At 40.1% G+C, this 24604-nt stretch overlaps 1 protein-coding gene across 2 annotated transcripts in view; it reads right to left on the minus strand.

Annotated features, from left to right (window-relative positions):
- The window catches only part of Iswi (Imitation SWI), a 304965-nt gene that overhangs the window by 195360 nt on the left and 85001 nt on the right, over positions 1-24604 (minus strand). For both annotated transcript variants that reach the window (XM_068225541.1, XM_068225540.1), the window contains exon 6: positions 4113-4254. In XM_068225541.1, coding sequence (XP_068081642.1) covers positions 4113-4254 — 142 coding nt within the window. The remainder of the gene's footprint in view (positions 1-4112; positions 4255-24604) is intronic.

The following is a 24604-nucleotide window of genomic DNA, read 5'->3' on the forward strand; positions in this document are numbered from 1 at the left end:
CAGCCTTGCTTCTCCCGTTAGACGTAAATTTACACCTTAAGTAACATAAGCAGTTCATCTCTTCAAGAACATGGATTTTTAATTATTAAATTTATTGCCAGTATCGCATTTCTGCCAAAGTTTTTCCAGCATTAATTTTCATGAAGTAATTGGAGAATATGGCTTCCACATTCAATAAAACTAACTTGCGATCATCTTCACTTTGTTATTATTGCTATGTCATGAGCATACCTCAGCATATCAAATTTTTTTTACCCTCCTACACTTGACTTTCTCTTGAAGATCATTCAATGCTGCATGTATGTATGCATGCACTGAATATCACTGAAGACCTAAAACAATCCTGTCTAATGCCCTTCCTGATCATTGCCTCCCTTATTTCATTGCATCTTGATTGTTTTAAAAAACGATACAATCTTTCGTTCCAAAACATGTGCAGCAAAGAGTGCGGAAGTTAATGACAATACAGCTATGTACTGGAAAAAGAACACGCTGCCTCGATTTCTTGAAGGATATGATGCTATGGATATTTTTAATGTCGATAAAACGGGAGTGTTTTACAATTTGCTCCCGTGCAAGACATATGCTGTTCGTGGAGAAAAGGTGCCATGGAGGCAAAAAGAAAAAATTAAGACAGACAAAGCGATGGAAGTGAAAACTTACCCCCACTAATAATTGGAAAATTTACGAACCCAAGATGTTTGAAGAACACCATACATACATACATACATACATACATACATAATCATTATAGACTGTTATTCCTTTCAGCGTTCAGTCCGCAAGCCTCTGTGAATTTACTAAACGTCGCCACAATCCTCACTCCCGTGTAAATATGATTTTAACAACAATGTGCAGATGGCATCGGAGATATTTCTAAAATTTTTACAAAGCTTAGATGCCAAGATGGGATCGGCAGGAACAAAGATAGTGCTGGTGATAGATGTCCAGCTCATCCTTCACATAAATCTTTCCTGCGGAATATCAAAGTGGTTTCCTTTCCTCCTAACTGCACCAGTTACCTGAAGCCTTTTGACCTTGGAATTATTCACTCTGTGAAAGTGTACAGGAAGGCCCTTTCTTTCCTCAAAAGAAATGAGGAAATGAAACTGAATATACTCCAAGCCATGCATATGTTTGTAGCAGCATGGCAACAAGTCACAACAGACACTATTCAAAACTGCCTTGGCCATGCAGGTTTTGGTGCCATTTCAGAAGTTTTTAATGAAGATGACACTACTGATGACATTGGGGAAGACTGGGAGGGGGGGGGGTATCAAAGGACTCGAGTGCCACAACATTCGAAGAATTTGTTACTTGTGATGATATCCTAACCTCAGCACCACAGATGGATGTTGGAGACCTTTGTGACGATGTAAAAAAATGAAGTACTTAAGAGGAAGAAGAAAATCCAGCAGAACCAACTTTTGGGGCAGCAGTGGAGAGACTGGATATTGTCTGCCAGTACTTCTACATCAATGTTTATAAAAACCTCATCAACAGTCTCAACCAAATTGAGTGAAAACTTCTTTGAGACATCTGGACAAGACGAAGCAAACTACTGTACTGGACTATTTCAGAAAGTGAAGGTTAATATGCTTATTCTAAGGGTTCTCATTGTCTTTGTTTCACAAATCTCATTAAAATCATGTTAGGCCTCCGTTCCTTCAAGTTCAAATTGTAAGTCAGTAATACCTATTTCTCTTTTCCTTGCTACAGGTTGTGGTCCCAACGGTCCACTAATGAATTTGTTACATTTGCTGTTTTGTAAATATTTTCTGTTATTCTTGTGTTGATTTGACATTTTAGGATTTCTTAACATGTTCATTTATTATTTCTTGACATTACATTATTTAAAGACATAAATGTATTATTATTTCATGTGATATAGAGCCTATTTTCTCTGAACCCCCTTTTAAATAAAACCCCTTTTTAAGGAAGAAATATCAAATCCCCTGAGATTCACTAAAAAGGGGTTCTACTGTAGTGTTATTACACCTTTACACCTATCATCAGGTATATGCACACCTTAGCAACCTCTATAACCAATAGGTCCTGCTGTCCTTATTTACACACATACAGTATTTCACCCACCCCTGCCGCTTTTCCTGTTTTCATTTGTTTACTCACGATGCAAGATACAACTCACAATATCTCATTCTGGAGGCTGGATCAGCAGGTTTTAAACAATGGGCCCATGTAAACCTGTACAGTTTAATGTGTAACAGCTTTGTAGCTCTGTGTGCAGAGCAAAACCAGAATCCCTATTTCTTATGCTAATTCTGTGAGCGATTTATTCAGCGACCATTCAAGATCCGCACCAATGTCATCTAGCTTTTCCTCTGTTAAATTGTGTGTGCATGCACATTTTTTTATTGAGCACTGAGCCAGTAGTTTCAAAATTATTTACAATTACGTGAATCTGTGCTCGTGAAGGTGGCACTTCACCAGAAAATTGCTCAACAAACGCATCGCGTACCCGTCGATCTGACTCAAACTTAAAATAACTTTAACATACAAAAATATGGTGTAGCAATGATAACTGTCTCACCATGTTAACAGCTAAGATTCAGACTGTTTTCCAATACTTGCAAGGTCAAACGTGCACGCTGCTTGCAAGGTCAAGAACTATACGGGTGCCTCCAATACTGCAGCTTACGTATCGATTATGATGATGCTTGCTGTTTAAAAGGGCCTAACATCTAGGCTATCGGCCCCTAATGGTACGAAATGAGACGAAATGTGATGACAATTTAAAAATCCATAATCCTCCACTGATCAGAATTTGAAGCTAAAATAATCAGTGGATCCGACCCACAATGCCCCACATTCCCAGAAACTAGCATTAAACAATAGTATTACCGACCAAGGGACTGCTTCTAAAGCACAATACTGACTAGATGATGCATGTAGTCGAAACGGGCCCAAACTCCAGGTCATCGGCCCCTCATAATGGTACTTAGCGCTAGGAAAGTACAACCATGCTATCTGCCATGTTGCGGTACTAATCAAAAGTAGCGTAGACTCGTGGTATTCCACACATTATGGTACTATTCACAGGTAACGTAATGCGCACATGTAACACAGACCTATGGTGTTTCACACACTGCGGCGCTATTTACACGCTACACAAACCTATTGTGTTCCTCACATAGCGGGTACTAAAGTAGTTTCATGGTTCTAATACAATCATCCCTTGGTCGACCCTTTTAGTCGCCTCTTACGACAGGCAGGGGATACCGTGGGTGCATTCTTCGTCTGCATCCCCCACTCACAACGGGTTGTATGTTTCGTCCGCGAGAGGTATTTTATTTCTCCCAAGTCTGCCAGCAAGCCGGTTAGGACCCCCCTATCCGCCACCTGGGATGTGCCACGTGGGAGTATCACCTCTCCCCCTGTTACGCCAGCGTAGTAGGTTCGTGGCTTATGTATCGAACAGTAAAAATGACGCTTGGATGGTCTTAGTTTATATGGGAGACCCTGTACACTTTGTGGACAACAGAGGAGGAGTAAGGACTTTCAAGGATATAACTTGCTTACCTTGGCAAGAATTCTTATGTAAAAGCTGTGAATAGCTTGGATAATCACTTTTTTTTTTTTACTTCTGTAAAATCGCAGGAATGCAGTTCTACAGTCCCTAACCTAATATCCTTCCTTGTAGTCAGCAATGTGAGCTGACAATGGAAATGCTGAGCTACAGAGTAGGAAACACTGGAAAGCCAAAAACTTATTGAATCACTACAGTAAGAATTTCAAATAGATTTTATTTTCAGTGAGGCATACTCTTCACTGCATTATGATCAGACTACATTATACACAACCACTACTGTATTAAAAATTGTTTATTCCATGTTTCCTTACATCTTAGTGTTTGAATTTGAACTGCAAGACAGAATGTTCCATAGAAGTCAATCACAGACTGGCTTAGCATACATAAAAAAACTTCTTTTAAAATATGTGTAACAGTTGAAGAGACAGACACATACATCAATATTTTGTCAGCATTTCCACTAAATGTATCAAGATACTTGTTTTTTTTTAAAAATTGTGCAAGAAAACCAGATGAAAGATGATAGTTATATACAGAGAGATTGCATGCTATTTATACATACCCTAGTTTCCTGATCTCCAATTAAACATACAGCTTGAAGAGAAGGACACCATTTTTTAAACTCATTCATCCAATTAGCAAGCGTAGATTTTGGTACAATCACTATATGTGGTCCAGGTATACTTCGATAATGTTTCATGTACCTAAATAATCATGACCAAACAAAAATATTAGAAAAACCATCAACTTTAAATGACAAGAAGTAAATTTTAAGATTTCAATGTGCAAAATTTTGTGTTTCATGTTTGTCCTTTCAGCTGATCTCTTCACTCACACCAGCCTGTAATTTTCTTCATTATTTGTTGTGTTTCTTGGCCTCTTTCGCAACTATATCTTTGATGTATACTGAAGTATAATAAAGTCAATTTAATTATATGTATGATGACCACCATCACAACATTAACAATGCAGAACCGAGGAAATGCCAGACTTGGCAGCATAAATACAAATTTCATACCAAATTAAACAAGACATGCATGATACAAGAACAGATGGTAGTAATAGTGATATTTGACTTATGCTATAGTACGAAGGCTATTTTTAAAGTTAGGACCATTTTGCAATCAAATATAAAACTAACTAATATTTTGGGCATTATATCTTTCATCTGATTCTTTACACATTCAGCTACTTTTCCACATCATCTCCATTTTTATTCAAACATGTTGTATTGTGAAGATTTTGTAAACCCTCATCACAGAAGACTGCAATAGCCATGTCCGAACCATAGCTTTCACTTCCATGTCGGTGTCGAAGTGCTTATTAAATGTTAAACATTAATTCATTGAACCACCTATTCAATACTGGTTAAGTCTTCGCTTATTACAATGTCATTACATTAAGTTTGTGTTGATGCATGTTTCGCCTGGCATTGCAGGCATCACCAGTCATTAATTCTATCTCCAAGTCAGAGCTTTGAGTGGATGCTATTTTAGGATTAATCATAGTCAATATTATTTATATAACAGTGAAATGGAGTGATCAAGCTGTCCATGCTTTAAAGTTCTAATGTGACATTCTACTCTTCCTCACATTTAATGGAAATATATTGACTGTCCACTTTCATAATGTCAGTAATGAGAACGGCTTGATGCAAGTGGGATTAAATCATCTGTACATTTTTACAACTTATTGGAGATTAACTTGTTTTAGAACTATTCTGAAAACTATTTTTTACACAATTTACATAATATATACAAACTTATGGTACATTTTGGAACTGAACTGGTCAAACTTGTCTTGAAGTTTCAGTGGGAATGTCTTGCTCATATCCTATCAAATGGAGAAAATCTGATATTGGGATGGCATTGAAGTCTATTGAAGTCATAGCATTTAAATATTCCTTTTTATATTTGTAGGACATTGGAGCATGTTCAGCTTATATGGTTTAATTATTCTATAGATCAGCATCACTTCTTAGAAGAATGAGCATCAATATTTAGGTGCCTTATAGAGGAATGGCAAGAATGCTGTTAGACAGTTTGATCAAGATTTGTTTGCAAACGGATTAATACATGACCGTATAAACTTGTTATACGTTGTTTTGTTGTGGAGCTTTTTTGAGGTTATTCAGTGTAAGGTTGAAGAGCAATTCACTGGTTTCTGGATGTAGTGTGTGGCTGGTGGGTGTGTTTAAGTCTGTGGAATAAAACAAAAAAGTGTGAGTGCTATATTAGGATGGTTTATTAGTTAGTGGATTTAATGTTCTTGAAACTTAGCCTTTAAACGTTAGGAGGAGGTCCTGTTGTGTTGCTTGTGTGACGTGGTCTGAACAGTTGCTTTATCTCTGCTTCTCGTATTGTAGGGGTGTGTCATTGTTGGCAGGGAGTGAGTTGGGTTATTGTTGGATTTATAGTTGAAGATTTGTTTTAAAAATTATTACCGTTTATGTTAAAAGATGACAATAAATTAGGAATTTGTTCCGTGACAGGGCTCTTTGTTTCTACGGTGTCATTTAGATTTTTGTTTTTATTGAAGTGTTGGTCTAAAAGGATGTAGGTGTTTTGAAATTCATTCATTCTATGGTGGTGAAGTTATGTCCCATTTCTTTCATATGGATACTCATAGAGGAGTGTTTGTTGTGCTTAGATGCGTTGTAATATTCTAAATATCTTGTATGAAAGCTGCGTCCAGTGTGCCCAATATAAGGAAATTCACATTGGGCGCATTTGAGTTTATAAACTCCTGAATTGGAGTATCGGTTGTCTGTTGAATTTACTGTATGGAAGTTGAATATATTTCTGTTCGTATTGTGGGTTTTGAATGCAATATTGATGTCCTGTTTCTTGATTGGGTTAGTGATTTGGTAAAGAGCCGGATTTGTGTAGGTGAAGGCAGCAAAATGATTTTTTTTTTTTTAAGGTTTTTCAGCGGTTAGGTTAGTGGCAGTTTTTAATTTGATTTTGTTTATAATTTTATTAACTGCGTTCAGTTTGTAGCCGTTAAGTTTCGCTAGTTCTTTAATATATTGTAATTCTTTTTTTCGGTTATCGTTGGAACGAAGAATTTTGAACATACTATAGATTAAGCTGTAGAAGGTTGCTAATTTGTGGGAATGCGGGTGCATAGATTCCTTTTTTATAGTCAGAGGGGAAAAAGTGGGTTTTCTATAGATTTGGAATTTGAATTTATTATGGGTTCTATTTATGGTTACATCTAGAAAATTTAAAGAGTTGTTGGTTTCATCTTTTTTTGTGAAGGTACTATTATTGAGTCCAGTAAGAAATTCTAAAATGTTGTTGTTGTTTTGTCATTTATCAATGATGGCAAACGTGCCATCAACAAATCTTATCCATAGGTGGAGACCGTTGATTTTGTTTACAATTTTGTTAGCCTCTAGATTATCCATGAGAATGTTAGCTAAAATGCCCGAAACGGGATCTCCCATTGCCAGTCCTTTTTGATGGTAGATTTTGTTGTTGAAAGTGAAGTAGTAGTAGTTCAAAACAAAGCTCAACAATTTGATAAAGTCATTTATTTAAAATTTGCTTAATTGACTGTTTGGTAAGGTTCATTTTGATGATATTTATAGTATCATTAATAGGGATGCTTGAGTACATATTAGTGATGTCGTATGAGACCATTATGTGGTTGGATTGTAGTTTAAATTGTATTAATTTTTCGCAGAAGTCAATGGAGTTTTTTACGTATGCTTCATTGTTGAATTTAAAGTGTTTGTTAAGAAAATAGTATAAAAATCTTGAGACTTTATATGTGGGACTGTTTCTGCTGTTTATAATAGGGCGCACGGGAACTTCTTTTTTATGGATTTTGGGTAATGCTTTTGCGGTTGGTAATTTAGGGTTCATGACAGTAAGTTTTTGATATTCGTGCTCTTGCAGAAGGAATGATAAATTTTTCAACAAAACCTATAAGTCACGCTGAACTTTTGGTGTGGGGTCTTCGCTCACTATAGTGTAGGTGTTGTTGGAAAAGAAAAGTTCTATTTTATTGACATAATCGACTGATCCTTCACATTATCGACCAATTTCACTCCTTAGTGTAATCTACAAGATGCTTGAAAGAATGATACTTAACCGTATCCAGGAAGCAATAGAAAGAGTCATCCCAGTTGAGCAAGGGGGTTTCAGAAAGAATCGTAGTTGTTGTGATCAGGTGTTAACACTGACAACAGAGATTGAAGCAGGATTCCAGAGAAGACTGAAGACTGCTGCAGCTTTTGTCGACCTTACATCAGCCTATGACACGGTCTGGAGGGAGGGACTGTTGCTCAAGTTTGTTCAGGTCATCCCTTGTCAGAAGCTAGCATACTTACTAAACAACATGTTATCCAACCGTCGACTTGCTGTATTTCTGAATGGTGAAAGAAGCAGATGGAGATCTCTAAATAATGGTTTACCCCAAGGGTCAGTTTTATCTCCCATTCTATTCAATCTTTACATCCATGACCTGCCAAGAACAACTTCAAAGAAGATACAGTTTGCAGATGATCTAGCTTTAATTACTCAGAGTACGGATTTGGCACACTGTGAGGATGTACTTACAGAGGACCTAGCTACCATGTGCGACTATTTTCACAAATGGAGACTCCAACCAAATCCTAGTAAAACGGAAGTAACAGCATTTCACTTGCATAACATGGAAGCTAATCGGAAGCTACATGTGCTTTTTAACAGAACAGAAGTCTCCCACAACTTCTTCCCAAAATATCTGGGTGTCACACTGGATCGGTCCTTGTCGTTCAAACAGCATTGCTCGAATCTGTCAAAGAAGCTGAGTACAAGAGTAAATCTACTGCATAAACAAGCAGGCAGCAACTGGGGTGCAGATGCAAACACTCTTCGCACTGCTTCACTTTCTCTAGTATACTCGGCTGGTGAGTACTGCGCTCCTGTGTGGGAAAACAGCGTACATTCGAGCAAGATTGACGTACAGCTCAATGAAACCATGAGAGTTGTTACTGGTACAGTGAGGTCGACTCCTACTCAGTGGCTGCCTGTTTTAGCAAACATTGCTCCTCCAGATCTGAGGAGAAAAGCAGCAAAAGTACAGTTGCTCAAGAAGACCTTTGCACACAGGAACTCACTTTTGTTCAATGCCTTACGAGATCCACCTGTGATGAGGTTAAAATCCAGGAATCCACTCTGGACTGATCTACATTCCTATGAAAAATTCAGTGTAACAGCAGAATGGAGACAGCGATGGGAACAATGTCCACCCACTAACGCCTTTCTGATTAAAGACCCAACGAAGAAAGTGCCAGGTTTCGATCTTCCTCGACATGAGTGGTCAAAACTCAACCGTTTCAGAACAGGCCACGGCAAGTGCCGATATATGATGAAAAAGTGGGGATATTGTGAAAGTGCTGCGTGTGAGTGTGGTGCTGAGAAGCAGACATTGCTTCATGTTGTTGAGAGCTGTCCACTGTCAGCATTTAAGGACGGTTTACGGACTCTGCATGAATTGACACCAAGTGCAGTGGACTGGTTGTCGAAGCTGGACATTCTAGTTTAATTACCTCTATATTTTTATGTGTATGTTAATTGTATATTTTTACAGATTATGCTTGTAAATGCCATACGATAATAATAATAATAATAATTGTTACCGTGTTTTGGTGGTAGTTATGCATGAAAGAAGGTGCTGGGTGGTGAAGGGGTCTCAAGCTACTAAAGTGAAATTAATTTTAAAATTTAACAAGGTTATATTTTCTTTTCAAAATTAGGTAACAACAAATAGAACAGGTACTTAGTAGCCGAAACACGATTGACAATTACATTTACATAGGTACCCCATTTGGGGCTTCAAAAGGTCAGAAACATAATTCTTGAGCCATGTGCCCAACCTTACAATGAACACCATACAACAAAGGGGCCGAAAACCCCCAAACATGCCAGAAACACCGGCTTCCAATTACATCCAAAAGCCTCCTTGAGGCAGAAACACAATTTTCAAAAAAGGGCAACTTCCCCTTAAAATACAAGCCTATCATAGGCCACTCCGAACTCCACCTTAAAGCCGTCCTCAAAGGACATATACACAGGGGCAAAATACCCAATCTACTGAGGTCTGTTAAATGACAAGAAAGTTAATACATGACCTCTAAAATCACAATTTGAGAGGAGGCGAACTTGCACTCCTAATACACTTTGTCTTTAAGACCTATTTTGGCTCTAAGGCCACTGATACAAGGGCTAATCCCATACTACAGAGGTGACTTAAGAAACTACTAACTTACATTACTGAAGAATAGGTTGCGAAAAATAAGTTCACCTCAAACAATGTGAGTGGGAGCTCGAGAGGGTTAACACTCTCTATCCCAGTATGTCGCTTTACAAGAGAATAGATTTTAGGAAAAGGTTACATAGGGGAACGCTTAGAACCTGCCCCGAAAGTTAAACTGCTGAGCTGGCAAAGAAAAAAATTATTAATCGGCCATTACCTTATTGTTGACCGCTGCCGAGGAAAGAGGCGCTTCCCGCCTCCAGCTATGTACTTAATACACTGAAAGATGGAGCAGAAATGGCTCGGAGACCCTAAAATCAGCAGTTTAAATACTCTCGCAGAAAGTTCTAGGCGTTAGGGGAAAGAAAACACCCTCCCACAAAGATTTTATTGGGTAGGACCCCGCAACAGATTCAAGTTGGGGAAAGATACACCAGATTGGTCAGAAATTAATTGAAAAAATTCGTGATTGGATACATTCAAAACAAGGGGAAGAAAGGGGTAAATATTGCCAACTTAAACAATGACAGAAAGAAATTTAACAAAGAACAAACTCCTGAAATTAAATTTTCTCCAACAAAATAGTTCTTTGACTCCGCACTAGGGTGCACTATTGTTGATCTTCAGTAGTGTCCTCTAGAAGAGAAAGTTCACACTTCTTAATACAAGCAAGACAAAAGTACGTCGAAAATGACACAGTTCACAAACTCAAAATTTTCCAGGTAGTGACATCTTCTGAGAAATTTGGAAATTAAGACCGTAGATAAAGTTCAGACTTCCTCCAGAAGAGGAGTTTCAACTGGCGCAACTTTTAAATAAACGGTGTGGAGGTGTACCGCCCGGTACAGACCTCCCCCCCCAAAAGTTCCTCCACAGAAGAATATAAACTTTTGTTTGAAAATAAGTTCCAAGTTTTGATGTTGATATTAAGATAACTTGCAGAAGTATTTGAGAAATTTCTTAATTCGGTTCCAAAATTTTGTTGTTGGAGGTGAAGTGAAGTCTTTAGGTTTATAGTTGAATTTCTGAAGATAAGCTTTTACTACTTAAAAGTGAAGGAAAAATTTGCAATGTCCATCAGATATTGCTGTTGAATTCCCAAATGTAGTTATCTCTTATAGTAACTGTCCATGTAGTTGATGTTGATGAAGTTGGATGGCCGGACCGGCCGTTGCAGCTTGCGTCCAAAAGGAGGCCGCTCGGACCCCTCAAGTACCCTGAGATACCGCTCGCCCGCACTATGAGGGGAGCAGAGGAGTTGAAGCACGCCGCGCCCGCGGTGAACATATACAGGCTGCGGGCAAGTAGCAGGTCGTGCGCCGCACATCAGCCTTGGCCGGGAGGAGAGCTCCGGCTCGCCGTGCACATGTCGTCCTCGCTGGAGAGGAGGGGGCCCATCCCCCTCCCCAGTTGCTGCACGGCGCTGCGCGGCTGCGGGGGCACTGAAACATTAAGGCTAGGCGGCAGAATTGTGTTGGACCATCGTGTTTTTGAAGGCACAGGCATTATGGAGAGGTTGAGGGGCCAGCGGCGTGTAGATATCCGTGGCATTTAATCTAATGAAGCCACAGTGTAAGGTGGAGCAGGAGACGGGAGCGTGGTAATGGCCGTGGCAAGAACAGGATGGCAGTTTAACGGATCGGGGCGGGTTTTACAAAAGGCTTACATCTAAAACCAAAATATTATAGACGGGGCAGAATGCCATAAAAGTGAAACTCAAAAAAAAATATAACCTTCATATCCTTTCAAAATAATATGAAGCAAGTTAACACAAAATTACACCGGTTTCACCTGGGACAGGTGAACCCTAAATATCCTCTCGGTGGCTGGATTACTTAACAATAAGGTAACCGGCGTAAGAAAATCGAGAATGATACAAGGCCCATGAAATCTGGGGGCAAGCTTGCCCGCGGGAACAAAATTTTTGACCATAACCTGGTCACCTACCTTCAAAGGGGTGGGTCTCCGTCCACGATCATACCTTTCCCTAACCTTTTCATGAGACACTTTAAGATTGGCTTTAGCCTTCTTCCAAAGATCTTTAATGTTGTCCGGATCTATTATCTCGGGTAGAATGTCATTCAGAGACCAGAGGTTAGAGAGCGGCGAGTTGGGAACAAACTTGAACATTAAAGAAGCTGGAGTGAACTTGTGAGATTCATGAACCGCTGAATTCAAAGCAAAAGCTATCCAATGCAGGGACGTGTCCCACCTGGAAGGATCTTCATGATGATAGGCAATGAGTGCGGACATGAGATTACGGTTAACCCGTTCAGCCAGAGATGGTTGAGGGTAATAAGCAGAAGTAGTTACATGAGAGATGGATAAGTCAAAACAGAATTTACGAAATAAATTAGATGTAAAAGCCTTAGCATTATCGGAAACTATGTATTGACAAGGACCAAAAGAAGCAAAGATAGTATTAAGACAAGAAATGGTGGACTGAGCGGTAGCCAGCTTAGTCGGAAATAACCAGGAAAATCTAGTAAAACCATCTACACATACAAAGATGAACTTGTTGGCATTCCCCTTTGACTGGGGGAAGGGTCCCACATAATCAATATACAGGCGCTCCATGGGGCGCGACGCTTGATGAGAAGACAAAAGACCTACCTTAGTGGACATGGTCGGTTTACTAAGCAAACAGGATTTACATGCCTTTACTAATTCACGGATTTCACCGTCCATACCCTTCCAGATGAACATATCACGAATCTTTTCACGAGTTTTAAAGATACCAAGATGCCCTCCTAATGGGGTCTCATGATAATACTTGAAGATCATAGGTACAAGAACCGCTGGAACAACAACTTTCATCATCTTATCATGCCTCGAAGGGCAACATAGAACTCCATTCCTCAGAACATAAGGGACAACATGTTCCCCAGAAGAAAGGGTTTCCATTATCGGAGCCAGCGTCGGATCTTCACGTTGGTATTTCTCGATATCCCTAAACAGCATGGGAACATCTGTTAGGATGGCATTAACCTCAGATAGCATGGACTCGGGAGGTGATGGACTGTCGACCTGTTCATGCTTCTCAACGTCGTCTGAAAACATACGGCTGAGTCCATCAGCGACAACATTTTCGGTACCTCGGATATGCCTGACATTGAATTGGAAGGCAGAAATACGGATGGCCCAACGGGCTATACGACCAGTACGACGCGGCCTACCTAAGACCCAGCTTAATGCTTGATTATCTGTCTCCAGGTCGAATTTGACATGTTCCAGATAGAGACTGAACTTTTCTAAGGCAAATAAGACTGCTAACCCTTCGAGCTCATAGATGGAATACTTGGCTTCTTGAGCCGATAGAGTCCTAGATGCATAGGCGATGGGTCGCCTCCCTAGTTCAGTCTCTTGAAGAAGGACTGCCGCTACCGCCGACGACGACGCGTCCGTTTGGACGATGAATTTCTTTGAGAAATCAGGCATGGCAAGGACAGGGGCATTACAGAGAGCTAATTTCAGATCTTCAAAAGCGGCTTGTTGAGAAGGTCCCCACTCGAATTTGATGCCTTTCCTACGAAGAAGGTTCAATGGCGGCGCTCTATTAGCAAAGTTAGGAATGAACTTTCTGAAGAAATTCACCATACCAATGAACCTGGCGATACCTTTAATGTCCTTGGGAGGTTTAAAATCACGGATGGCCTGTGTTCTAGAATGATCGACTGCTACACCATCAGGTGACACAATATGCCCTAGGAATGACATAGAGGGCTTAGCAAAAGCGACCTTGGACAACTTGACAGTTAACCCAGCCTTACGAAGGCGATTCAGAACTTCTCGCAGATGATCTAGATGTTCTTCGAAGGTCTCCGAAAACACGACGACATCATCCAAGTAGTGATATAAGTACTCAAATTTGATGTCGGAGAAGACCCTATCTAGTAGCCTAGTGAGCACAGCTGCCCCCGTGGGGAGCCCGAAAGGCACGCGGTTGTATTCGTATAAATTCCAGTCCGTGGCAAACGCTGTAAGGTGTTTAGACTCTTCAGCAAGGGGAATTTGATTATAGGCCTGATTCAAGTCCAAGATAGTAAAGAACTTGGCCTTACGAAACCATGAAAAGCAAGAATGAAGGTCGGGAAGGGGCACAGACTGTAACACCACCTTCCGATTGAGAGCCCTGTAGTCAATTACAGGCCTGAAGCCCCCTTGGGGTTTCGGGACTAGAAAAATAGGCGAAGAATACGCTGACTTAGAGGGCCTAATAATACCATCCTTCAACATCTGATCGATGATTTCTTTCAGAGCCTTCATTTTAGGTGGAGATAGCCTATACGGTGGAAAACGGACAGGAATCGAATCCGTGACCTCAATTTTGTATTCGATCAGGTCAGTAACGCCAAGAGTATCAGAGAATACCTCGGGAAACGACTGACACAGTTTGCGAATACTATCAGCCTGCTCCTCAGGTAGATGTCTAAGGTCTAACAACATCTCATCCTGGGTAGGCGAAATAGAAGAACATGACACAGAATTACACTTTAATAGTGGAATTTTACAACTAGAAGCAAATTTGAATGTGCACGACCTAGACTGGAGATCGAGCACAAGACCAGTGTGAGAAATAAAGTCCGCTCCCAATATAATGGGGCAAGACAATTGCTTGGCCACAAACAATTTAATTTTCCATGTAAATTTAAAAATACGAATTTTGACCAGTAAGGAACCTAGAATTTCTAATGGAGATGTATTAGCAGAAACACATTTCACAGGAGAAGAGTCATAGACAGGTAGGTTACAAACAGACTTCAATGTCGAGTACCATTCAGCCGAAATAATGGAACAAACACTGCCTGAATCTAATAGAGCTGTTATAGGTTCGTTATTTACCTCAATCTTAAGGAAAGGAACAGGTGCGGGGGTATCCGCCGCAATCTTAAGACACTCTTTGGGGCATTCAAAGGACAGATTAGCAGATTGAACGTTCCCAGGATTTTCGATCTGCTTACCAGGGGCTGAGCCTCGGGAAGATGAATTAGTTGACTCAGCCGAAGCCACTAGTCACTTTTGATTGTTGTTGGAAGTTACCCCAGAAGTTGAGCAGGAGGAGGTGCTATTCGAATTGGGACAATTCTTGGCGATATGTGAGAAAGCCCCACATTTAAAACAGCCTTGTGATGAACCAGCTCCATTATTTGCCCTACTAGACTTGATCAGAGGACACTTATTGCGCAGGTGGTCAGGCGCCCCGCACGCATAACATTTACGGGGATTGACTGGTCGGCGAGGTGGAGGCCGAGTATTACTAAAGGAAGGCGGGGGTTCTTTCGCGACACGCAAAGAATCGGCGTATCTAACTCCTTCTGCCGAGACGCCCAACGCTTCAAGTTCCGAGAAGGTTTGCGGGCACGCCGCGAAACACAAATATGACCTATAGGGAGGTGAAATTCCCTCTACAATAGCCTGCACAATCTGATCTTCAGGAAAATGAAGGGCAAACACCCTAGTATAAAACTTAATGTCCTGTATGAAATCAGCCAAGTTTTCATCCAAGCGCTGTACCCGATAATAGTATTTCTGAATCAGAGATGACCTCGCGCGGGCAGGAATGAAATTTGCAAGCAAGTGTGCGTGAAAATCTTCAATAGATGACTGTTCAGCAATAGCTCTTACTATTTTATCAGAGAGAACACCAATAGCATAAGGATAGATTATTTGTAAAATTTGACAAGGGGAAAGAGAAAACACAAGGGCGTGATCCTGAAATTCAACTAAAAATCTTAAAAATGAAATAACTTCACTGGTGGTGTTGACAGAAAACTTAGAGATACCTCTTAGCAACATTGCCAATGGATGAGGCAAGCTGCTAAACCCGGGTGACATAGTAGGTAGAGGTTTCAGGGGCAAAGAAGTTAATTCAGAACGGATGTTACTCAACGATGCACGGCGTTCAGACTCGTTGTCCAATGGGGCAGAGATAGTTTGAGCAGTGGGGGTTTTCCTATTTACTTCTCCCTTAGGAGACTCTTCCTCACTACCTACATTCACTATGGTGGGTTGATCAGATTTGGGAGGAATTTCCCCAGTTAACAATTGAGTGACTTTACTAGACAATTCAGAAATAGTTTCAAGGAGCGTATTAGCTTCCTTCCTCTGAACGTCATTCACCTTTAGAGACAACAGATCATTAACTCTATTTGAAAAATGATATAGCCTGCCTTGCACACGCTTAATTTGATTAGGAGACGGATCATTTTCATCAAAAAAACTAACGACCGATGCTAGCCCAGTAATGTTCTCGACGATCGTGGAAAGAGAGTCATCAATTTCTTTCTCTCCCAAATTGGGGATGGAAATGGGCAAATCAAGGGAGTCTCTAAGCTTGTTAGTGTCGATAGCAACCGTGCCTCCAGATTGCACGTTTCTAATAGTTAATTCGTAGATCAACTCCTCTTTGCGCAAGTAGTTAAGGAGGAGAACATCGCGAGGGCCGGGCATGATAACAGAAAATTTTTGAAAAACCTCAATAAAAAATTTCCAGCAACTGAGAAAATGGTTAGAGTTCGGATCAAAACAGAGCTTAGCCGTCAAAAGGGGCTAAATTGAGACCCATTCAACCACGCTCTGCTACCACTTGTTACCGTGTTTTGGTGGTAGTTATGCATGAAAGAAGGTGCTGGGTGGTGAAGGGGTCTCAAGCTACTAAAGTGAAATTAATTTTAAAATTTAACAAGGTTATATTTTCTTTTCAAAATTAGGTAACAACAAATAGAACAGGTACTTAGTAGCCGAAACACGATTGACAATTACATTTACATAGGTACCCCATTTGGGGCTTCAAAAGGTCAGAAACATAATTCTTGAGCCATGAGCCCAACCTTACAATGAACACCATACAACAAAGGGGCCGAAAACCCCCAAACATGCCAGAAACACCGGCTTCCAATTACATCCAAAAGCCTCCTTGAGGCAGAAACACAATTTTCAAAAAAGGGCAACTTCCCCTTAAAATACAAGCCTATCATAGGCCACTCCGAACTCCACCTTAAAGCCGTCCTCAAAGGACATATACACAGGGGCAAAATACCCAATCTACTGAGGTCTGTTAAATGACAAGAAAGTTAATACATGACCTCTAAAATCACAATTTGAGAGGAGGCGAACTTGCACTCCTAATACACTTTGTCTTTAAGACCTATTTTGGCTCTAAGGCCACTGATACAAGGGCTAATCCCATACTACAGAGGTGACTTAAGAAACTACTAACTTACATTACTGAAGAATAGGTTGCGAAAAATAAGTTCACCTCAAACAATGTGAGTGGGAGCTCGAGAGGGTTAACACTCTCTATCCCAGTATGTCGCTTTACAAGAGAATAGATTTTAGGAAAAGGTTACATAGGGGAACGCTTAGAACCTGCCCCGAAAGTTAAACTGCTGAGCTGGCAAAGAAAAAAATTATTAATCGGCCATTACCTTATTGTTGACCGCTGCCGAGGAAAGAGGCGCTTCCCGCCTCCAGCTATGTACTTAATACACTGAAAGATGGAACAGAAATGGCTCGGAGACCCTAAAATCAGCGGTTTAAATACTCTCGCAGAAAGTTCTAGGCGTTAGGGGAAAGAAAACACCCTCCCACAAAGATTTTATTGGGTAGGACCCCGCAACAGATTCAAGTTGGGGAAAGATACACCAGATTGGTCAGAAATTAATTGAAAAAATTCGTGATTGGATACATTCAAAACAAGGGGAAGAAAGGGGTAAATATTGCCAACTTAAACAATGACAGAAAGAAATTTAACAAAGAACAAACTCCTGAAATTAAATTTTCTCCAACAAAATAGTTCTTTGACTCCGCACTAGGGTGCACTATTGTTGATCTTCAGTAGTGTCCTCTAGAAGAGAAAGTTCACACTTCTTAATACAAGCAAGACAAAAGTACGTCGAAAATGACACAGTTCACAAACTCAAAATTTTCCAGGTAGTGACATCTTCTGAGAAATTTGGAAATTAAGACCGTAGATAAAGTTCAGACTTCCTCCAGAAGAGGAGTTTCAACTGGCGCAACTTTTAAATAAACGGTGTGGAGGTGTACCGCCCGGTACAATAATAATAATAATAATAATAATAATAATAATAATAATAATAATAATAATAATAATAATCGACCTTGTTTAATAAAACAGTGGTGGATCCTTTATCCGCTTTCGTAATGATTATGTCGTTGTTCCTAATTTTGTTCTTTAAATTGATATTTTTTTTTTTAGACCTGGTTGTGGGTTATTATTCAATTCATTGACTAAATAGGGAAGTTTCTTTTTAATTTCAAATCTAACGTCGTTGCGTTTGTCAGTAGGGAGTTATCTTAGATTCGATTTCGGCAGCTGTGGTGATAAGGTCGTCAACTTTGTTCGGGTTAGGCCAGTTGAATTTCATGCCCTTGTTAAGAAGATCCAATTCTTTATCTGAGAAGCGAGTTTTTGATAAGTTTATAGTTGTAGGGGTGTTGCCTAGTAGCGAAGTATGTGTGTGTGTTTTTTTGGGAGGTTTGGTTGATTTCTGCTTAGTGTCATAACTTCACCAGGACCTTCAAATCTTAAACATCATCAATAAAGGTAGTCTAATGAATGAATTTCAAAACACCTACATCCTTTTAGACCAATACTTGAATAAAAACAAAAATCTAAATGACACTGTAGAAACAAAGAGCCCTGTCACGGAACAAATTCCTAATTTATTGTCATCTCTTAACATAAACGGTAATTTTTTTTTTTAAATCTTCAACTATAAATCCAACAATAACCCAACTCCCTGCCAACAATGACACACCCCTACAATACGAGAAGCAGAGATAAAGCAACTGTTCAGACCACCTCACACAAGCAACATAACAGGACCTCCTAACGTTTAACACATTGCGGACCGGGTGCCCTTCATCCCATGTACAGCCCTGTTCCCAGCCACTTTCTTACTACCTCTAAGCTGGAGTGCATGCATACAAATAAACTGTCAGAACTTCACCAGCTTTTGAAGGACTACTCTGTATTTTTTCTAGTGGCCTTCCTGAATAGTTGTTGAAATGCAGGGTATTTCTTGAAATCTATTTCGGCTCATAGTTTTTGGAAATATGGGTTTTTTATTAGGGGATCGGTTGGCCAGTATTCTTTCAGACATGATTACTACACCTGTCCTATCAATATACACAGAGCAAAATTTTTTTAATTTCCCTGCTAGTGACATTAGTCCACTTTAGTGTTTTAGAAGATACATTATGAGAATGTGAATTCTGCTCATAGTATAAGTTTGTCTGTTCAGCTACATATCGAAAAAGTTCCTCACCAGATATAAGTCCTGCTACTTGTCCTATATTTCCAGATTCATTAGGCCATACCTTTATACCAAGAGCACGTTCAAAATCCTCTAGCCTAGGTTCACTGTTGTCCATAACCCAGTTGTCAGAAAACACTACATTATTTACAATATTTAGAATATTTAACCCGTAACACAATTATCAGACTTGTTCTGCATTACGTGATTTCCACACCTTGAAGATAAGACTATATCCTCAGTCATCACTTGAAATATTTCCGTTAGAAGACATTTCATCATCGAACTCTAAATTATCAGCATCACTTAGATACTTGGAGCCTGTACCAGCACATAATTCTCGAATAATTTCATCTTTGTCTAAACACGTGCGATCCCTGGGCGCTGCCATCTTGCATGGCTCTTCAAACTTTGTAAACATGTTGTCAAGAAATGCAACGAAAATCTATGATATGAAGAATACTTGAAAAGAAACAACTATCGATTGTGTAGAACCATACATAACAGAGTTCTATCACCCTTGACCTCCAAATAGTTTCCATATATATGAAAAATAGCACTAAAGTTCAGTCTGCTGCTTACACGAGAACTCGGGACCGGTCCGCAACGCTCGGCTAGACTAACACGAGTTTTCTCAGGACCGGTCCGCATTGTGTTAAAGGCTAAGTTTCAAGAACATTAAATCCACTAACTAATAAACCATCCTAATATAGCACTCACACTTTTTTGTTTTATTCCACAGACTTAAACACACCCACCAGCCACACACTACATCCAGAAACCAGTGAATTGCTCTTCAACCTTACACTGAATAACCTCAAAAAAGCTCCACAACAAAACAACGTATAACAAGTTTATACGGTCATGTATTAATCCGTTTGCAAACAAATCTTGATCAAACTGTCTAACAGCATTCTTGCCATTCCTCTATAAGGCACCTAAATATTGATGCTCATTCTTCTAAGAAGTGATGCTGATCTATAGAATAATTAAACCATATAAGCTGAACATGCTCCAATGTCCTACAAATATAAAAAGGAATATTTAAATGCTATGACTTCAATAGACTTCAATGCCATCCCAATATCAGATTTTCTCCATTTGATAGGATATGAGCAAGACATTCCCACTGAAACTTCAAGACAAGTTTGACCAGTTCAGTTCCAAAATGTACCATAAGTTTGTATATATTATGTAAATTGTGTAAAAAATAGTTTTCAGAATAGTTCTAAAACAAGTTAATCTCCAATAAGTTGTAAAAATGTACAGATGATTTAATCCCACTTGCATCAAGCCGTTCTCATTACTGACATTATGAAAGTGGACAGTCAATATATTTCCATTAAATGTGAGGAAGAGTAGAATGTCACATTAGAACTTTAAAGCATGGACAGCTTGATCACTCCATTTCACTGTTATATAAATAATATTGACTATGATTAATCCTAAAATAGCATCCACTCAAAGCTCTGACTTGGAGATAGAATTAATGACTGGTGATGCCTGCAATGCCAGGCGAAACATGCATCAACACAAACTTAATGTAATGACATTGTAATAAGCGAAGACTTAACCAGTATTGAATAGGTGGTTCAATGAATTAATGTTTAACATTTAATAATTGAATTTCAATACGGTCAAAGTGAAAATAATCACTTGTAATAGTCGTATTGCTTGTCGGTGAGGAATCCTTTCAGATGGAGGAAGACCTGGTAGTCACTAGGCACATGGTCAGGGCTCTACGAGGGATTAATCAAATTGCTGCCAACCAAACAATTCAATGTGAGCTAGCATTCAAGCTGCAGAGTGAGATCTTGCATTGTCATAAAGCAAAACACTAAGGCATACACAAGAACATGGTGCTTATTCTGGACTGCGGGACAAAGTTTTGTCAAGGTTGTACAACACATAGCTGCACTGATTGTTATCTCTGGTAGTATGATATCCACAAGCGGAACACCATGTCGGTTCCAAAACACTTTGCCAAAATCTTGAAGTAGAGGAAGTCTACTTAAATTTCACTTACGGCAGACATGATGTCAGTCGCTACTCCACTGATGATTGCTGCTTTGATTGAATGGTCAAATGGTACATGCATGTCTCAACCCCTGTGATAATGTGGTCCAATAATGCATAACCTTCACAGTACCAGCTCAAAAATCTCAAAGAGTTGGCAAAACACTTAATTTTAATATTAATAATAATAACACTTATTTGCTTTCGTCCCACTACCTACTTTTACGGTTTGCGGAGACACTGAGGTGCCGGAATTTAGTCCCACAGGAGTTATTTCATGTGCCAGTAAGACTACCGACACGACGCTGACTTATATGATCACCATCAAATAGCACCAGACTGAGCCAGGATCGAATTTGCCAAGTTGGGGTCAGAAAGCCAGTGCTTAAATTGTCTGAGCCACCCAGCCCCGCACACTGAATTTTGTGTTCCTCGGCCAGCATCTTCAGAACCCACCATTGCACAACCTATTGCAGTCCAACTTTTCAGTCAATTTTGTAGAGAACCAACCTTGAAACATGTGGAAATGAAGTGACAGAGATGATTGTTGTGAACAGTCTGTTCGCACGAAGGGTGATGTGAACCTCACACACAATATTGTCACTAATCAGAGATGCCTCCTCTGCGAACCATGTGACCTTGCCGCGGTGGGGAGGCTTGCGTGTCCCAATGATGCAGATAGCCGAGCCGCAGGTGCAACCATATCGGATGGGTATCTGTTGAGAGACCAGACTAACGAATGGTTCATCGAAAGGGGGGTAGCAGCCTTTCGGTTGTTGCAAGGGCGGCAGTCTAGATGATTGACTGATACGGCCTTGTAATAATACTCAACATGGCTTAGCTGTGTTGATACTGCTACACGGCTGAAAGCAACGGGAAACTACAGCCGTAACCACCTCCCGAGGACATGCAGCTCTCTCTGTATGAAAGATGTACTGATGATGGCTTCCTCCCGGGTAAAATATTCCGGAGGTAAACTAGTCCCCCATTCGGATCTCCGGGTGGGGACTACACGAGAGGGGGCGATCATCAGGAAGATGGATACTGACATTCTGCGAGTCGGAGCGTGGAATGTTAGGAGTTTGAATCGTTGTGGTAGGTTAGAGAATCTGAAAAGGGAGATGGATAGGCTAAAGTTAGATGTAGTTGGTATAAGTGAAGTACGTTGGCAGGAAGAACAGGATTTTTGGTCAGGCGACTACCGAATTATCAACACGAAATCAAACAGGGGCAATGCAGGAGTTGGTTTAATAATGAATAAGAAAATAGGGCAGCGGATAAGCTACTACGACCAGCATAGTGAAAGAATTATTGTCGCCAAGATAGACACCAAACCAATGCCCACCACAATAGTGCAGGTCTATATGCCTACTAGTTCAGCGGATGATGAAGAAATTGAAAGAATATATGAGGAGATAGAAGCTTTAATACAATATGTCAAAGGTGACGAGAATCTAATTGTGATGGGAGACTGGAACGCAGTGGTAGGCCAAGGAAGAGAAGGTAGCACAGTAGGAGAATTTGGATTGGGACAAAGGAACGAAAGAGGAAGTCGGCTGGTTGAATTCTGCACTGACTATAATTTAGTCCTCGCCAATACTTGGTTCAAACACCACAAACGACGGCTGTATACGTGGACGAGTCCTGGAGACACTGGAAGGTATCAAATAGACTTCATTATGATTAGGCAGAGATTCAGAAACCAGGTGTTGGATTGCAAAACTTTCCCAGGAGCAGACGTGGACTCTGACCACAACTTGTTGGTCATGAAATGCCATCTGAAGTTGAAGAAATTGAAGAAAGGAAAGAATGCAAAAAGATGGGATCTAGACAAGTTGAAAGAAAAGAGTGTGATGGATCGTTTCAAGGAACATGTTGCACAAGGACTAAATGAAAAGGCCGAAAGAAACACAGTAGAGGAAGAGTGGAGAGTCATGAAAAATGAAGTCAGTAGGGCTGCTGAAGAAATGTTAGGAAGGAAGAAAAGATCAACTAAGAATCAGTGGATAACTCAGGAGATACTAGACCTGATTGATGAACGACGAAAATACAAGAATGCTAGAAATGAAGAGGGCAGAAAAGAATACAGGCGATTAAAGAATCAAGTGGATAGAAAGTGCAAGGTAGCTAAGGAAGAATGGCTGAAGGAGAAGTGCAAGGATGTCGAAGGCTGTATGGTCCTGGGAAAGGTAGATGCTGCATACAGGAAAATCAAGGAAACCTTTGGAGAAAGGAAATCTAGGTGCATGAATATTAAGAGCTCAGATGGAAAGCCACTTCTAGGGAAAGAAGACAAAGCAGAAAGATGGCAGGAGCATATCCAACAGTTGTATCAAGGTAACGATGTAGATAATTTCGTTCTGGAACATGAAGAGGCTGTTGATGCTGATGAAATGGGAGACCCAATTTTGAGGTCAGAGTTTGACAGAGCTGTGAGTGACCTAAATAGGAACAAGGCACCTGGAATTGATGATATTCCCTCTGAATTACTGACTGCCTTAGGAGAAACCAGCATGGTAAGGTTATTTCATTTAGTGTGCAAGATGTATGAGACAGGAGAAGTCCCATCCGATTTTCGGCAGAATGTTGTTATACCTATTCCCAAGAAAGCCGGTGCTGACAGGTGTGAAAACTACCGCACTATTAGTTTAGTATCTCATGCCTGCAAAATTTTAACACGTATTATTTACAGAAGAATGGAAAAACAAGTTGAAGCTGAGTTGGGGGAAGATCAATTTGGCTTCAGAAGAAATGTAGGAACACGTGAAGCAATCCTGACTTTACGTCTGATCTTAGAGGATCGAATCAAGAAGGACAAGCCCACGTACATGGCATTCGTAGATCTAGAAAAGGCATTCGATAATGTTGATTGGACCAGGCTATTTATGATTCTGAAGATGATAGGGATCAGATACCGAGAACGAAGAATTATCTACAACCTGTATAAAAATCAGTGTGCAGTGATAAGAATCGAGGGCTTTGAAAAAGAAGCAGCAATCCAGAAAGGAGTGAGGCAAGGCTGCAGTTTGTCCCCTCTCCTTTTCAATGTTTACATAGAACAGGCAGTAAAGGAAATCAAAGAGAAATTTGGAAAGGGAATCACAGTCCAAGGAGAGGAAATCAAAACCTTGAGATTTGCCGATGATATTGTTATTTTATCTGAGACTGCAGAAGATCTCGTGAAGTTGCTGAATGGTATGGATGAAGTCTTAGGTAAGGAGTACAAGATGAAAATAAATAAGTCCAAAACAAAAGTAATGGAGTGCAGTCGAACGAAGGCAGGTGATATAGGAAATATTAGATTAGGAAACGAAGTCTTAAAGAAAGTAGATGAATATTGTTACTTGGGTAGTAAAATAACCAACGATGGCAGAAGTAAGGAGGACATAAAATGCAGACTGGCACAAGCAAGGAAGAGCTTTCTTAAGAAAAGAAATTTGCTCACTTCAAACATTGATATCGGAATTAGAAAGATGTTTTTGAAGACTTTTGTGTGGAGCGTGGCATTGTATGG

The sequence above is a fragment of the Anabrus simplex genome, chromosome 1 (assembly GCF_040414725.1).
Source record: "Anabrus simplex isolate iqAnaSimp1 chromosome 1, ASM4041472v1, whole genome shotgun sequence".
NCBI classification, from domain to species: Eukaryota; Metazoa; Arthropoda; class Insecta; order Orthoptera; family Tettigoniidae; genus Anabrus; species Anabrus simplex.